Source organism: Marmota monax, unplaced genomic scaffold (assembly GCF_021218885.2).
Source record: "Marmota monax isolate L192 unplaced genomic scaffold, Marmota_monax_Labrador192_F-V1.1 WCK01_AAM20220418_F8-fsc00053, whole genome shotgun sequence".
In the NCBI taxonomy this organism is placed as follows: Eukaryota; Metazoa; Chordata; class Mammalia; order Rodentia; family Sciuridae; genus Marmota; species Marmota monax.
Window position 1 is genome coordinate 10,095,897 of NW_026693153.1, and position 17,877 is coordinate 10,113,773.

The window sequence follows — 17,877 nt, forward strand, 5'->3', positions numbered from 1 at the left end:
TTTCTTTGAAGAAACTTTCAAAATGGAAAATAAATATCTTTATAAATCAAATTTAACCATTCTGTTTAAATCATCACTGTCTAGTTAACATGGTATAATTTGTGTCTTTGGAGTTAAGATTTTTTATATGACCTTAGTTTACTTCAATAATTTAATAAGCTTTCTGGGCTCCAAAGCATATTGTCTGTAAACAGGGTGCAATTTCATGATAAATGGAAAATTTTCAAGAAATGAGTGCCCTCAAATTAACAGAGATTGGGAGAATTTATGAGACAGTTTATTATTCTAAACATTTCCATAATAAGGTTTGATAAACATGTAGTAATTTTTTGCAAGTTGGTGTTTTTAACTTAACCCAATTGTCATTGCGGCTTCGCATACAGCGAAATGCTTTATTTATTTTCCTTTTTCAGTCTGGTACCTTTAACCTCAATGCAACTTTCTTTCATTTCTCTCCACCCCCAGCCATAATTATCTCCTGATCCCTCTCCTTGCATCAGAATTTCAGCATGTTTTTCAGTGAAAAAAAAAAAAAAAACAGCCTCCACCAGCATGTACACTTTTTATTCTTGGTTTTTATGATTGGTGGGTCCCTGAGGGTGGTTAAGGTTTTTCCAGGCTGTGTTTGCTTTAGGCTTGAATATTCTGTCTTCAACTCCAAAATTTGTTTTTCATTCATTATAAAAGAAAGGTTGTATCTAAGCTGTGCTGATGGCAAAGTGCTATCAGAGGTTAGCTCTCAGAATAAAGGGAGAGAGTTGAAGGGGAACGCTGGCAACATGATGTGGCCACACTAGTATTTTTACTAGGATAAACTTATTCTTTCATGTCTGTTTATTTTTTTCTTAGATCTGTAGCTAGTATTCTTCTACCAGCTAATTATCCTCTGAAAATGAGAACCTGAGATACTCTTTTATTTATTCCAAGAGTATCACTATCTCTGTTTATATACATTAATATTTTTTAAAAATTCTTTACTCTTACTTTTTTGTCACACTGATAAACTGTGATTTTTTTTTTCTTTTTTTAACAGAACTTTATAGTAATACATAGTAGTTGGGTTCACCCCAACAAACTCACACATGCATGGAATTCCATTTTACTTCGTGATTCACCTTCCTCTACTCTTTTCCCTCCTGCCCTCTCTCCCCTCTCCCACATTCCTTCCTCTACTAGTCTTCCTTTCACTCATCTATTTATTTATATTTGATTGATTCTTTTCACTTATGTGTAAATTGATATTCTCTGTGGTATATTTATATTTGCATGTAACATAATTTTACAGAAGCGCAGTGGTAAATGTGCTCTTTAAAACAAATTTAATATAGAAATCACTATTTTTAATTCTATCACTTTAGAATATTCATTGTTTTTGCTCCTGAATAAGTTCTGTAAAAGGAGGTTTGTTATGATGAAATCTTTGATAGCAGTTGTATTAGGGACTCAAAATGATAAGAGTTGTCTAAGTACTTGTGCACTTATTTATCTATACCTTGAAGTCTGTTGTCAATATTGTAGGTGACTTTTTATATATGTATATATCCTAGCTTAAAACTCAAAGGACTTGGTGGTATTTTCTTTCTTACTAGAGAAACCTATTTTATAATTGATTTCAACAATTATATTTGTTTCTTATTAGAGAAACCTATTTTATAATTGGTTTCAATAATTGAGTATAATTGTTAAATGAATTTTAATAAAACATAGGTATCTCGGCAGAGTGTCTTAAATTAATAAAACAAAGATTGTTTATAAACAATCTGACAGTACTATTTATTATTCCTGGTTTTTATCAGATACTCTCAGAGACTAGGTTTGCTGATAGGGTTTGTACACTTTACCTAATGTTAGCATGGATGTACACTGTTTGGCTGGCCTTACTTCAGTTTTAAGTCACAGCATTGGTATTTTGCTGTATGTGTATGTAACAAATTACTACTCTTGAGGTATTTTGTGCTCCTAATGATATCTATATCAATTATTTCTTTTTATAGAAGTGATCTGAAGATATTTATGATTTCTGACAGAAGTCATGGTTAAATATCAAGGGTTAATAAGATATAACACTTGCATTTAAAAATAATTTTCTATATACTCATTCTTCTTTCTGAATTGTCATTGTCTATATCACAGTAATAATCATCAATTATATTTAAAAATCAATAATCAATGCTTTTAGTGTATTAAATTATCATAGCAAACCTATATGAAAATACAAAGCTAAGATTCAGATGGGTGAATGACTCTGACCACTTGTCAGGATTCAAATCTAGGTCTTTTGCTATTTCATAGTTATCATTACTTTACATTTTCATCCATCTTACCCTAAGGTAGAGAAACACCATAATTATAAATCCAATTAACACTATTATACTAAGAACAGTTTTAATATCTAATTGATAGAAAGTCACACTTTTCTGATACTGTTTTTAAAGAGCTTTTGTATGTATTGTTTGCTCTGCAAATTTTTTTCTAGAAAAATATCTTTTATGGTGTCATTTTATTTTAGTAAATGAAAAACTCAGAAGTAACTTTTAGAGTAAAAATTCATCATTCACAGATTTCACACTTCTTTTACCAAGTCATTGTGTGCTCTTGTGCTCAGGGTCTTGTTGACACCAAGGACTAATGATGGAAGCCATGTGCTGTGTAAAGCTCTCTATCCTCTGATCTGTCAGGATTGTTCTTTGGCTCATATGTGCATTGCTACACTTAAAAGCATTTAAATACACAGTGTATAAAAGAGTGGATAATCAAAAATCTTGAAAATACATCTGTTTCAGTTACCTGCCAGTGATTAAGAAGAACAAAGTAAGGATGACGAGAAGGGTGAATCCCCCAACGGCGGCGGTAGCGATCACCAGAATTTGCCCTTGTTCTGCTGCCATGTCAGAAGCTGAAACACAGAGGTAATATAAAAATTTACCCAAATTTATGCTAAACATAGTACCTGTTTGAAAATATGGCAATGGATACCAAACAAGCCCAACATATTTCGCCTTTATTTCGGAATTCATATGTAGGATGCTAACCCCAAATAAATGAGCTTTGTCTAAGGGCTGAAGAGTTGAGGTCATCACCCACCACATGAGCACTTCTTCTTTCCTATAAAAATATGAAAAAAGTAGACTTATTCTTAGTACCCTACATTTTAAGATTAGGTATGTGTTACAGAATTAAACAAAAAGGTTTTGTTTTATATAATTGCTTATTTTAATCTCCTTTAAAACTTTTAAGCCAGTACACAAGGCTTCGTGGACTGTTCCATTATCTGTTTCTACAAAGTAGAAAGACTGTTCTCTCATTCCTTTCAAGAATGATCTTCTAAAGATAGCCTCTTCAACAAATGGTGCTGGGAAAACTAAAAATCCATATGTAGGAAAATGAAATTGAACCCCTGTCTTTCATCCTGCACAAAACTCAAAGTGTATCAAGGACCTAGTAGACCCTGCACCCACTAGAAGAAAATGTAGGCCCAATTCTCCATCATGTTGGCTTAAGAACTGACTTTATAAACAAGACTCCTAAAGCATAAGAAGTAAAATTAATATCAATAAATGGTATGGTATCAAACTAAAAAGCTTCTTCCCAGCAAAGGAAACAACTAAGAACGTGAACAGAATGGGAGAAAATCTTTGCCACCTCAGTTAAAGCATTAATCTCCAGGGTATAAAATAACTCAAAAAACTTAATAACCCCAAACCAAATAACCCAATCAATAAATAGGCAAAGGAATGGAACACATACTTCACAGAATAAGAAATATAAATGGTCAGCAAATATATAAAAAAAAGTTCAACATCTCTAGCAACTAGAGAAATGCAAATTAAAACTACACTGATATTCCATCTCACTCCAGTCAGAATGACAATTATAAAGAACAGAACTAACAATAAATATTGGCAAGGATGTGGGGAAGCAAACTGGTACAACTACTCTGGAAAGCAGTATGGAGATTCCTCATAAAACTTGGAGTGGAACTACCATTTGACCCAGGTATTCCACTCCTCAGTATATACTCAAGGGACTTAAAATCAGCATACTACAGTGACACAGCCATATAATTGTTTATAGCAGTTCAATGCACAGTAGGCAAGGTATGGAACAATGTAGGTGGGCTTTAAGGGATGAATGGATAAAGAAAATGTGGTATATACATAAAATGGAATATTACTCAGCAATAAAGAAGAATTAAATTATGGAATTTGCCAGTAAATGGATGAAAGTGGAGACTGCCATGCTAAGCGAAATAAGCCAATTCCAAAAAAAACCAAATTTCTCTGGAAGGTAACCACCATTTGACCCAGTTATCCCACTCCTCAATATATACCCAAATGACTTAAAATCAGCATACTACACATCATTGCTTATAGCAGCTCCATGCACAGTAGACAAGGTATGGAACCAGAAAGTTCTTTCTGATATGCTGATGCTAACACACAATAAGTGGGGGAGGGTTGGGGAAGAATAGGAATTCATTGGATTAGACAAAGGGGAATGAAGGAAAGTGGGGGATGGAATAGAAAAGACAGTAGAATGAATCCAATATAACTTTCCTATGTTCATATATGAATACATGGCCAGTATAATTCCACATCATGTACAACCATAAGAATGGGATCCTAATTAGAATAAGTTATACTCCATGTATATATGTATAATATATCAAAAATACACTCTACTTTCATGTATATATGAAAAGATAAATTGAAAAACAAATAAGCTAACAATAAAAATTTAATACAACAAAAGAATGATCTTCTATATATTTCATAGAACTAAGTTCACACATTAAATTTTTAAGTTTCTACCTGTCCAGCACAAGGAAATACACACACACTCTCACACACACACACATATATTTAGATGTCTAGATATCTATATCTCTATTTATATCTACACATACATATAATATATAACTAATAGGTGCATAAATGTTTGATTGGCAGGAATTGGGAAAATTATATTTAAAATGTCATTTTTTGTTAAAAAAAGATCAGATAACATATAGAACAAAATGCTACTTTTTTCATTAACAAAACTTTTTTTTTCATGGTGCTGGAGATGAAACATAGGACCTTGTGCATGGTAGGGAAGAAAACTGTATCTTAATACTGCACGGAGTGCATATTTAACTAAACTTCCAACAGTGTTTCAAAATGTTAGTTCAATTTGTTTATTAATATTCCTCATTTTCTGTATTACTGAAACTTAATTCAAATACAATTTTTATGGGATGGGATGAGAAACAGCATAAAAACAGAGGTAAGGAAATCAAAGCACAGAAAAAATGAAGAGCTTGCTCTCATAGGTCTATGACAAAATTCAGATTTCCAGCTTCTTGTTTTAGTTCTTCTTCATATACTAAAATTCATAATAAATAATAAATCAGTTATCAGTTTTCTATAATATTAAAAAATCACCTTTTAATATTGCTTAAGCTAAAGCTTGTTTTTATTTTGATTATTATAAATAAAAATATGTAAATCTCATAAGTCATAGAAAGTAAATTGAATTTAAAAATATATAATTACAAAGCAAACTGAACTGAGTATGGTAGTGCACACCTGTAATCTCAGTAACTTAGGAGGCTGAGGCAGGAAGAACACAAGTTCAAGGTTAGCCTTGGAAAGTTAGCGAGACCCTGCACAGCACAAGGAAATACACACACACACACATACACACACACACAAAAAATAAAAATAAGAGTGCTCCTGAGTACCATAAATAAATAAGTAGATAAATAAATTTAAAAATACTAAATAATAAATAAAAGGGATGTATTTCAGTGGTGGAGTACCCTGTGTTTTTCAGACACAAATGTGTGGGTATATATATATATATATATATATATATATATATATATATATTTTTTTTTTTTTTCAGAATATTACAATCTCATAAAATGATATACCTACTAGAGAAAATCTAAACCTTCAGTGCTATTGTTGACCCATTAAGGAAACAGTCCTGGTATTTAAGAGACTTTTAAAGAAATCCTAATGTAATAAAAACAAAATTTATATATGTTCTGTTTTCAGTAAGAAAAATATATTACACTTTGGAATTAGATTTTTGCCATCCTGATTTAATCAAGGTATTTTCAGGCAGTCTATTACAATGTTCAGTTTTTAGCTCATAATCTGCACCAAGACATGTTAAATGTTGCACCTTATCCAAAACATAATGTACTGAACCTTTTTTGTTTGGTCTTCACTGAATTTCCTAATCTTCAAAATAGCACTACTATCAGTGCCCCCAAATGTCACATTTCTCATTGAAAATTATAAAATAAAAATATCAAGAAGTTCTTGTTATAGAAAACAATATTAACTCATTGAAGGTAAAGAAGATGGCATTTTAAAAGAAAACATTTTTTTTTATGCAGCAACTGCTGTGTTTATAAATTAATAATATTGTTCAAGAGTGTTGAACATGAACCATATATTTTCCCAGTAGTCAGACAGCTAGTAATTTATTGAGGCCATATATCCCCAAGTTCAGATGGGGAATAAGATTATGTAATTGGGTACCTTCTGAAAATCAGATTATTTTGCTATAGAAAATTGTGTTGACTTAAATAGTTTTACCAATATGTCTCCTTTTGCAAACTTCAATTATTTATTTATGAACATTTTAAATTAAATGTAATTGGATAACAAAATATTAAGCTGTGACACTTTAAAAAATGCGTATTTCTGTATAATTGTTTCTTAAATTTCTATATTAGGAATCCTAAATAGTCCTCTATGGAGAGTAAAATATATAAGTAATCAAGTTATTTGAAAATAGGAGTGTTTAAGGAGACACACTGTTACAGTGGGAGCAAAATGTTATAGATGATGAGGCTGAGATTCTTACGAAAACACCACCAACATCCTCATCTTGATCTTCAACAGTCACTATTTTAATAGTCTTCTATGTTCCTAGCATAATTCATCAAGCTTCAGATTCACATGAAATTTATGTTCATAATCTTGATAGGTAGGTACTACTATTATTCCTGCCATAAGTAGTAATGTTACTTGTCTACCAATGCACCTATCATACACAGGAGAGCTAGAAATTCAACTATTATCTGCCTCTGAGCCCTTGCTATTAATGGTACTTGAAACCACCACTTCACAAAAAGCAGAATCTACTAAAACTAGACCTTTTGTTACCTAAGAATAATTATAGCCTTGCTTGACTTTGTTTTGATGTTTATAATGTTAAGAATGTTGGATTAAATATTCACAAATCTTTCAGACCAATTTAAAAAAATTGTAAGTATAACAATAAATAAAATTTAAATATCACTATCTTTCAGACCAATTTTACTATATTGTGTGATCCACTAAGGCTATAATCAAATTTAGATTTGCCATACGGATATAAGGGAAATACCCAGGATCTATGCTGAAACCCTTGGTCCTGATAGAGATAATTTCTGAGTCTTAGTATATTAGTGTTGGTCTATCACAGAGTTCTGACTTCATTCTCAGGATAAATTCCCAAACCCTCAACTTTTTACAAATGCCTCTAATATATGTTTCTAGATTTATCATTCTTTAACCATGCTGAATTTCTTCCAATGTGTTGACTGAGCCCAACTTTCTCTGCTGGTCAATTCCTATTCAGTCCTCCTTCATGAACATCACATCATTTGGGAAGCTTCCTTTTTGGTCATTTAGATTTGCTTTTGATGCCCCCCCCCAGATAAATGTACCTCTGCACCCTTTAATGACTTCTACCAAAAACATGATCATATTTTATTAAATTTCCTCTTTTTTGCAAGCTTTTTTTTTTATTGGAAAGCAAATTCCATGATGGTAGAGAATTTATTCATTATGGTATCTGTAGTGAGTTGAATGGTGACATACCTTCCCTCTCCCCTCAAAAAGGGAATATATGAAAAAGTCTCAGTCACCCTGGATTATATAGGTGGTCCAAAATCCAATGATGCATGTCCTTATAAGAGACTGAAGAGGAGAAGACAAAGGGGAGAAGGTGATGTAAAGACAGGCAGAGACTGGTGCTGTAAGTACCACAAACTAAGAAACACGTGGAGACCCCAGAAGTTGAATGTGGTAAAGGATTCTCCATAAGAGCCTTTGGAGGGAGGATGTTTTGCCCTCCAGAACTGTGTTCTGTTGTTTAAGACACACTTTTTGTGATAATTTGTTACCACAGCCCTAGGAAACTCACATAGTGTACAACCTACAGGGCATGATGCATAGTATTAGCTTAATTGGTATTTTTTTTTTTTTTTGAGTGCATGAATTAATGATCACTTGCATTGAATGAATTTGGTAAGAAAAGGTTAGGTTAAACTCTAACCAATCCACATTCTCACACTTCCCTTGATGTATGAGGAAGATTAACCTGAAATGTAGCTATGCAATGCATATGAAGAGAATCTACCTGATATTAATTTCATCATGAGAATCCTATTATTCTGTATGCTTGGATAAAATATTTCCTGGAAGGCAGAAACTACTGGAAAATCCTCACTTCCAAATTTTACTAGGTTGGGTAGATTAAGCTCAGAAATGTGAATATAAGGTTAATAATTCACTCAGTAAATATTTATTAAATATTTTACTTTATTTGGTGCCAGGGATTGAACCCAGAGGCACTAAACCACTGAGCCACATCTCCAGCCCTTTTTATTTTTTTATTTTGAGACAAAGTCTCACTAAGTTACTTAGAGCCTTGCTAAATTGCTGAGGCTTTGAACTTTCGATCTTCCTGCCTCAGCCTCCAGAGCTCTTGGGATTACAAGTCTCTGCCACCAAGTTTAGCTATTAAGTAACTATTATATACCAAGCACGGAGGTAGATACTGGGGATACAGTGATGAACAAAATAGACACAGTTACTATGCTCATGGACTTACAGTTCAGTGGTGAATATAGACAGTGAACAAAATATTACAAGAAAAGCTATCGTTATAAAAAGGAACCTGGGGGGCTGGGGTTATGGCTCAGTGACAAAGCCCTTGCCTAACCCGTGTGAGGCAATGGGTTCCATCCTCAGCACCACATAACAAATAAAGGCATTCTGTCCATCTACAACTAAAAAAACAAAAATTAAAAAAAAAGGAAACTGTAAAGTGAAAGATGGACCATGGCAGTGAGTCAGCTGACCCATATGATTGGAAGATATAATGTGCTGGAAAGGAGGAGGATGAAGAGAAAGATAAAGAAATGCTTTGTGGCCAGAGACCTCACTGACTTGATTCATTTAAATAGACACAAGCAAACCATAAAAATTACCTACCAAATTGATTCAATAAAAATACAGTATAGCTACAAATCCCTCTGCTATAAAAACTTGTCTATAGTACTATTTATTTTTGCAATCCTGACAAAAAGTTTATTTTTAATTAGTTTTGTAGGGAAAATATATAACTTAACCCTCCTGAGTAGTACCTACAGAGAGCTAACTTGCCCTTAAAAAGAACCACAATGAAAATCTTAGTAAGAAATGAAATTTATTTGTGATTAGCTAATTGGAAATGTTCTTTTGCTTAATGTATTGAGGTTGTCTTCTTGGAAAAAGATTAAGTATATTAAAACAGCATATTTGTTTTATGGTTTTGGAAAGGAGTACATTTCCTTAAAGGAAGCAATTATCCAAAAACATGTTGCAAAATTATTACTGAACAAGGACTTAGCACCTAGCCGCTGCTTGATATAATTCAGATGACATTATTAAGTAAGGTTGGCTTTAGCTGTTTCCATTTAAAGAGGAAAAAGTGAAGTTCTTTACTTGGAATCAAAATACTTAAAAAAATAGATTCATGTCTTTAGGAAAGTATGTGAGAAAAGCAATTTGGCTATTTTTAACTGGAGAATTTTCTTCTATGGAGGCATATGATTTTGTCTCCCTGTAATCAAGATTATTCTAGTTTATATTTACATTTCAAAGTAAAATCTGTTATTTGTATTCTGTCTCATTTTCTGTGGAATAGCTTTTTAAAGTTAACTCTTTTCTGTTATGAACATCCTTTTAAAGTTATTGGAGACAGCAGTCATAAGACTTTTTTAAAATGAAATATTTCTCAAAAATGCTGCCTGTTGAAATAAAATATCTTCATCATTTCACCAAAATGAATTCTTGCTATTTTTTTGGCACAGTCTAAATATTAACAAAGTCATGAATTGACAATAATCAATAAATAAATGCATTTTAGGTTTATTTGCAAAGGACACAGGAAAATTCTCCTCTCAGGTCATACATAGCAATCACTGTTTGCCTAACCTTATAAGAATGAGAAGCACACAAGCACACAAGAATGCACACAACCTAACACTATATAATGGAGACCAATTAATCTGCACAATCTCAATACCATATGCTTAAGTAAACATGAGTAAGGGATACAAATGAAAGCTGAGGAAATGTTTCTCCTAGAAGAATACAACTCCTGTGACCAAAAGATGAAATCACTATTATCTTGCCCATCTAGACTTAAAAGCATGTTACTCTCTTTGATTTTTCTACAATTCTGAGTCCCATGTCAAAACTTTCATCATGTCTCATATCATCTTGTCTTTATTTCTACTGGAATGGTCAAATTTCAGACTTCAGTTCCACGTGACTAGATTAGTTTTTTGATTTTCTGTTGGGTTGCTTTTCTATAGTATCTCTTCCAACTCCCTCCCATATTGCATAGCCAGATAATTATCCTACAACATAATATTTGAAAATACTTAGAATGTTTTCCATTGCCTAGAGGGTCAAATTATCCCTTACTGGTTTGTCTACCACCTCAAAGATTTCCAAGAATGAAACTTTGGAGTTAGCCCTCTTACAAGTCTCCCTTTGCCTTCCAGTTATCATCAGTACTGTCATCTGCATATTTTAAGTATTCCTTAGATTTATCCCCAGTCTCTCCAATTTCCATTGCTATTTAGGTAATATTATCACATTTATTTGAAATCAGTCAGCAGCCTAAGTGATGTGAATGCAGTTGAGCAATAGCAAGCAAGACAAAAAATAAAAATCAAAAAAATCCTCTGGACATCCACTTGATGTTCACATATTAACAATGCACAGTTTACGCCAAAATAGAGCTTTGATTCCTTGTGCTTTTACTTTAGACATATTTATTGATTGCCACATTTACAAAATAGTGCAATAGCAATAGATAGAAATAACGTGGTGGGGGTGGGTATCAGGAGAGAAAGCTGAGTAGAAGAGCATACTACTGGGACGATTGGCAGAAGAATGGAGGAAAGCAGAAAATATGACATCCCCAAATATACATCAGTCAGGAGTCAGAAATCAGAAATTTAAGATCCTAGAAAATTCAACCCTACAGAATTCAAGGAGCAGCAAAGGACTTACTATGATTTAACTCATCACATTGATAAGTTCATTCAAGGTCAATTAAAAACATAGTGAGATAAGTCCAAGACATTTTATTTAAAGGGCAGGAGTCTGTAGTGCATGATTTGAAAGATATTTCTCTCTAACTCAAAAGTTAAAAAATAATGATTTTTAGACCAAATGCCTGGATGAAAAAAAAAATGACTCACTTTTTTAGGGATTTTATATTTTATGTTAGAAATAATATCTTTAGATATTTTCTACAACAAGGAATTGGCCTACTGCCTTACACGAGTTAGACATTAATAAATGCATATTGTTCATAAAAAAGAGATAAAGGATACATTTTAGACATAAATATAAAATATCCTTGGCTGAAGAATAGTATTCTTATTTGATTTACATGGCAATACTAATCCTTAAACATGTCTTAAGTTTCATAAATGATACCTCATAACTTGCATCACATTGATAAGTTAATAGAAGAAAGTAATGTGCGTTAATTTTTTTCCTAAATAGTTCTGCCTAGGCTTTAAGTGAAATAAATATTAGAGAAACAGGCATAAATATTGTATTTATACTTTTGTTCTCATTCAATATTTGATGCTATCTACCAGTAGGAAAATATGTTTAAGGTTAGAAATGAAAGAGAGACTTGAGAGAGTCTCTGTTCCACTCAAGTCAGCTGATTACTGGGTTCTCAGCTGGGCAGAAACAAACCTCAGATACCATCTCTGTTGCAGTGCAGACCTTAGCAGGGATTGTACTTATTTTCAGAATGTGATTTGACATTAATGCTTTTTGTACTGTTCTGCTGCTTCCCCTGAAACAATGCAATTCAGTACATCAAACCGTGGCTACACTGGAATGCCAAAGATTTCAAGATTCACTCTTCTTGATGACCTCAATTTACTTGTCAGACAAAAATGCTAAATGATACAGGGATAATTGGAAAATATGAGTTTGGTATAAGTTGATGGAGTGTCAGAAACAGAGGCAGGTATGCAGCATGATTAAAGACTTTTTTTAAAAAGAGAATCTTATGTTCATTGTAAGTGGTCAAGATATCTTGCCACAGGTAGGGTCATGTGACAAATTTCAAAAACAAAGAAAAGTTGATTGAGGCACTTAAAGAATGGAAACTATTGTCAAGATTATGAATGTCAAGGATTTAATTTTTAATTATCCATGTTTCATGCTGTTACTGGCAGTTGAGATCAGTCTTTGAGAATATTTTTGCAAACTAAAATATTTCTGTCTTTATACATATGTTTTATCCTTTAAAAAAATACCAAGTATAGAAAAGGATTTTCTTACAAGTTTCACAAATTCCCCAGATCACTGGCCTGGAACCAATGATTGTTTTCATTTCAGATACTATTCATTTTGCATAATGATACTAATAGTGGGTACCTGCACACTGGGAAAGCACATTTATGGAGTAGAAGCTATAACTTCTTAAAATAACAGCTACTGTGATTCGAGGTAAATAGCTTTTTTTTTCAACTTTTTTTGTAGTTGTAAATGAGCAGAATGCCTTTATTTTATTTGTTTACTTTTATGTGGTGCTGAGGATTGAACCCAGTGCCTCATGCATGCTAGGCAAGTGCTCTGCCACTGAGCTACAGCCCCAGCCCATGAGGTAAATAGTTTTTTTAATTGAATGTCTAGTCATTTGAGATCACAGCTATCATAAAGCTGATAGATTTATCTATAATCTGCGTTTTACAGAAAATATTTAAATGAAGTAGTGTCAATTTAAACACATTGTTTTATTTAGAAAAAGTTCTAGAAAATTTCTTGAGGAAATTCTCATTGGTTGATTTATTATTCATTCAAAAATAATAAAAATATCCATTATGAAGTGTGTGTGAAACACTGTGCTACTGGGATTGAAGAGATAAGAACTGAAGTGTAGTTTCCCTGTCTCAGAATTTTCTCTTCAGTGACATGGGCAGATACACAAGCATTGACTGTAATGCAGAAAAAAATACTTTACACATGGAGGATATGTGACTGTCATAGGGGACAACTAAGAGGATGGCAACTTAGATTTGAGGAAGCAAAGTTAAGGCTAAGGAGGGATTCTTCAGTTAAATCTAGAATGATTAAAATAAATCAGATTTCCACTCACCACTTGGTTGGGTGATGTTGGGGCATTCTAGGTAAAGAAACATCATGAATACTTCAGACATCAAAATAGCCCAATATCTACAGGAGTTGTTTTCATGTATTTTGAGATGTCTGAGACATAGACCAAAATACAGAAGAAGCTGGAGAGATAAGCCAGGAATTGGTCAGGAAAATTAAACATGCCTATTTATTTTTTTCATTTTGTCATTTATTTGTTTGTTTGTTTTTGTTTTAATAAGTCATACATGACAGTAGAATGTACTTTGATACATCATATATAATGGAGTGTAATTTCTCATTCTTCTGGTTGTATATGATGTAGAATCACACTGGTTGTATAGTTATATATGTACATAGGGTAATAATGTCTGATTCATTGTACTCTCCTTCCTACCCCCACACCCCCCTGCCCTCCTTTCACTCCTCTGTACCTAAAGTAACTCTATTTTTCCCTAGGCACCCCTCCATTGTGAATTAGCATCTGCATATCAGAGAAAATATTTGGCTTTTGGATTTGGGGATTGACTTATTTTGCTTAGCATGATATTCTCCAACTCCATTCAATTACATGCAAATGGAATAATTTTATTCTTCTTTAAGGCTGAGTAATATTCCATTGTGTGTGTGTGTGTGTGTGTGTGTATCTCACATTTTTTTTATCCATTCATCTGTTGAAGGGCACCGAAGTTGGTTCCATAGTTCAGCTACTGTGAATTGAGCTGATATAAACATTGATAAGGCTGTATCACTGTAATATGCTGATTTTAAGTCCTTTGAGTATAAACTGAGAAGTTAAGTGGTGTTTCCATTCCAAGTTTTCTGAGGAATCTCCATACTGTTTTCCATCCATAGTTGTTGCACCAATTTGCAATTCCCACCAGTAATGCATGAGTGTACCTTTTTCCCCACATCCTCTCCAACATTTATTGTTGTTAGTATTCTTGATATTTGCCATTCTGACTGGAGTGAGATGAAATCTTTGAGTAGTTTTTATTTGCATTTCTCTTATTAACCTGCCTGTTTTTTTCCTCCTCAAGTTACCATTAATACTCAGATTCAGGAAGTAGAAGAAGGTGAGATTACTCAAAATTGCAGATATAGGTTCATGCAAATACAAGAGGAGACCCTGCCTGATGATAACCCAACAGACCAGAAAATAGAGCTGAGACTGAGAAATTGTTGGAAATAGTTGGAGAGTCAGGATCTGGCCTGACTCTCATGTTACTCTCTTTACTTTCCAGTTACATGAGGCAATAAAATACCACTTCTCATTAAGCCAGCTGAACTTTTATGTCTTGAAACTGAGAATCCTATTTAGTAAAATAAACCACAAGGAAGGAATTTGATTATGTGTATAACTTATGAGGCTGAAGGATAAACAGGCCTTCACATTTTCAACCTCAGGACTAGTAACTCCTGTGTTTATTATGTTCTTTAGCTGAATGCTTTCTATCTAACTTGACATTTTTCTTTTATTTTAATGCTAAACGGCTTCCTCAGTCTTTTTGCCCATCGCCTGATGCATAGGATTGGAAAAATAACATGAAATGAAGTGGAGATTTTTACCTTTCTAAAACAGTCTTTTGTATACAAAGAATATTAAATGTTCTGCCAAGAGAGGCTTCAATTTATTTTTTTCCTTAATGGACTGATAGTTTCTGGGAGGAAATCAGTCTTGTCTTTCCTATATTTAATGGATTTCATATTGATTTATAAAAACTGCATGGAACAGAAAAATAAATAAACAAAACCCCAAAATAAAAACAAATGAGCAGACATTTCTGGCAAGTTTAGCAAGGCAACATGTTAAAATTAGAATGTGGGAGAATCTGCCCAATTCAAACCCATCTAATTATAAACTCATTACCACCAAAATACCAGAGCTAAATTAATTAAAGCATGTGGAAGGTTTTTACTTAATTCTCACAGTTAATGGCAATGCAGATTTGATGCTACAATTGTCCCTCATGTGGCTTCAGTACGACTATTTCTAGAGGCAAAGATACCCATCAGTGTTGGGGCCAAGTTGTCTTAGCTTTTCAGATCATGTTCTATTGCCCCAGTAATTGAAAGCCTGGGCAGCTAAAAGGGACCTGCCACTGCTTTATGACCACACCTATTTCATCATCCTCTGAAATTGAACAAGTTCTAAGGGGAGTTTTGGATCATTATTTAAAACCTGTTGGGAGAAAAATCAAACTATTTACCTCATACAACCTCTTAAACAGTCATCCAGATCAATTCTGGAGAGATTTAAAGACAGCTCACTCTATTTTTAAAAGGGTCAACCCTATGGTACCATAAAACTATCAATTTTCTGCATCCCCTCAATAATTTATATGATGCTTCTTCTCAAACCCCATGTGTGAAGTCTCCAAGTCTTCAAGTAAAGTATATTGTATTAAAAGCAAGAGCGTTTGAGGCCCAGTATGATTCTACTACTTACTACTATTATTTTTAAGAAAATGAATATTTTGCGATGTATATTGATCTTTCACTAAATTTTTGCTTCATCATCTGTGGAAGTTAACTACAAAAAGGGTCTTAAGGGATGGACAGGTAGATCAGAGGTAGAGTGCTTGCCTAACACATGTCACATCCTGGGTTTGATGCCTAACAAGGCAAAAAAAAAAAAAAAAAGGCTTAGTATTATGACTTGCACATGTGTGGATAAATATCCCTTTAAAACTGGACTAAAAAAGAGAAATTTCCCAACCTATCCATTCACAATATCATGTAATATAAATCAGCACTGTGCTTTATATTCATTTTAAAACTAATACCTTTATGATAGAATACTGATTTTAGACAAATTGGTTATTTACCATCCTGGTAGATAGAAAGATAGCCTTCTCCTAGATGCTGATATGGGTTTAATTTTTCAACAACTAGAATTGATTTCAGGATACAAATAATTCTGCTACCCTACTGCTGCCAGAAAAAATTGAGCATCATCAACTTTATCAAAACTAAAATCATTTTCTTTGGCAGACAAAAGGCAATTGATCAAAATTCTACTCAAGACAAGCTATTTCCATTTTGTACAAGCATTCTTTTACCCATAGTTTATCCAGGAAAGTATGCTACAGAGTTATGCAGCTCAGCATAACTTTTTTTTCTATGGAAACATTACTCCTTGGGTTTCTTTTTGATGACTTGGAACACCTGCTTTGAAAAGTTTCCAGGCCAGAATCATCTTTTGTCATGGTGTCCTGTGGTGTGAGACTCTGGTCTCTCAATTGAGAGTGTGTCTAATTGTGGGAGCAGATTCAGATCTGCTTCCTATGGGCAATCTTTGCTTTGCTTGCAGCCCATTTCAGTGCAAATGTGTGTGTGGGGGGGCTTTATTTTTACCTTGGCAAAAAATATAGTAGACGTTTTTTTTCTATGCCTCTTCCTCTTATTTTAATACAATTTATATCTTGTATTGATAATGGAAACAGGAAATTCACATTCTAAACCCTCATTAAAGAGGCACCTCAGTATCCTTAGCATCTTCTGGGATATCTTTTCAGCCCTGTTCCAGAAAACTGCCTTCACCTGCGAGGTGGAACCTTGGGAAATGGTCCTGTTTCTGGCACCCAGACCTCTAGATTGAATTAGGGATGGAGACCTGATCCAAAGTGGACCCACCTTACTCCCTCTTTTAGCAATACGGATTAGAATTCACAGCTAGTTTGGAAGTTTTGGTGCATGGTTGAAATTAAGGGAAGTGTAATCCTTTACATCTTTTCCTAACTGAACAGACACACATTAAACCGAGAGGCGTGATTGTGTAGATTTATAATGAGACTGGCTGTCTTTGTTTCTAAAAGTTTTTCTTTTCTTTTCCCCCTCTTTTTTGAAGCTTCCCCTGGCACATTCTTGCATTGTTCCTTGCTTAAGTTAGCTCCCATATATATGATACCTGCAATCAAAGGATCATATTGGGTTACTCTAATTTTAAGTTCCTGACTCATTGACAAAATATTTAGAAACTTAATTTGATGCATGATTCTATTAATTAGCTTCTTAGAAACATCTCCTTTTTTGAAGTCAATATGCAGGATATGTTCGATAATTTTCCTTTCTCCCTCCCTTCACTTCTACCACAGAAAAATCATGTTCAACTGGTAACACTTCACCATGCCTCTATGAAAGACTGTCCTCAAAAAAAAGTTATGAAATCAAATAAACACACACCACCAACAACAAAATCCCTCTGCATTTTTGAAATACCCTGCACAAGGCCATTGTCCTCAATGCATTCTATTTATCTTTTCCTACAGCATTTGTGCTTCTTGAGTGTGTGATGAGTTCTCAATTTTCTGGCTGTTACCATGATGCATATGCAGTGTACCTTCAGTAGTAATTATCAAAATGAGACTTTGTTCTTATTGGGTCCAATTTTATATTTCTAGTTATAATTTATTAAACATTCCATGAAGGT

At 33.4% G+C, this 17,877-nt stretch overlaps 1 protein-coding gene across 10 annotated transcripts in view; it reads right to left on the reverse strand.

Moving 5' to 3' along the window:
- The window catches only part of Epha6 (EPH receptor A6), an 850,021-nt gene that overhangs the window by 269,565 nt on the left and 562,579 nt on the right, over positions 1-17,877 (reverse strand). For all 10 annotated transcript variants that reach the window (XM_058582915.1, XM_058582914.1, XM_046455343.2 and 7 more), the window contains one exon: positions 2,788-2,896. In XM_058582915.1, coding sequence (XP_058438898.1) covers positions 2,788-2,896 — 109 coding nt within the window. The remainder of the gene's footprint in view (positions 1-2,787; positions 2,897-17,877) is intronic.